This window comes from Cryptosporidium hominis (genome assembly GCF_000006425.1).
Source record: "Cryptosporidium hominis TU502 chromosome 8 CHRO018151, whole genome shotgun sequence".
Classification (NCBI taxonomy): Eukaryota; Apicomplexa; class Conoidasida; order Eucoccidiorida; family Cryptosporidiidae; genus Cryptosporidium; species Cryptosporidium hominis.
Window position 1 is genome coordinate 1 of NW_666181.1, and position 736 is coordinate 736.

At 31.5% G+C, this 736-nt stretch overlaps 1 protein-coding gene across 1 annotated transcript; it reads right to left on the reverse strand.

Annotated features, from left to right (window-relative positions):
• Window positions 1-46: 46 nt before the first annotated feature.
• On the reverse strand, window positions 47-547 carry Chro.80503 (hypothetical protein). The annotated part of the gene is made up of 1 exon (XM_659744.1): window positions 47-547. The coding sequence occupies one exon, from the start codon at window positions 545-547 to the stop codon at window positions 47-49; it is 501 nt and encodes a 166-aa protein (XP_664836.1).
• Window positions 548-736: the final 189 nt, after the last annotated feature.

The following is a 736-nucleotide window of genomic DNA, read 5'->3' on the forward strand; positions in this document are numbered from 1 at the left end:
AAACTTGGGGTACAAAACACCTATTTTTTGTGAGACTATAAAATACTCAAGCATCATAATAAGAGCTTGCATCCCAAGCAGCAAAGTAATCAAATCCAACAGTAATAATGGAAATAATCAAAACTACAAATGAAAATACTGAGAATCCAAGTCTGATAATTGCAAAGAATATTGCTGAAACAAGCAATAATGAACTGATAGTAAGTAATAGTGCTTGAGCATATGCGTACATCTTGGAAGTTGATTCTTGTTTTTGATAAGCTGCAATAAGACCAATAACTCCAACTCCAAATCTTGCAATTGCTACAATGAGTCCTGGAAAACTCATTGCAGTGAAAATTTGAAAGATTGAAAAAGCCAAAGTAATTGATGAAAGGATTGTCACCACTCTTCTTAATGGAAGAGGTCCAACTTTTCCTAATGGATGTGGAAACAAGAAACCTGAAGCTTTTTCATAGTCTGCATATTCACGTGCTTTATCAATTCCTTGTTGGGCTGAAGATAAAAGTGATTCACTTTGATTCTTTAAAGTTTCTGCGTATGACATTTTTCTTTGCTTTAAATATATTAACGATTAAGTTTATTCTAATATAGTTGAATCAGCAGATGATATATACTTATATACTGCTTTCTTTTGAGTTCTGTAACTAGTAATAATCTTCCTTTAAGAAGCTTAATTAGCTAATATTATCAGCTCGAAATTAATTCAAATATTATGAACACTCGTACGAAAATA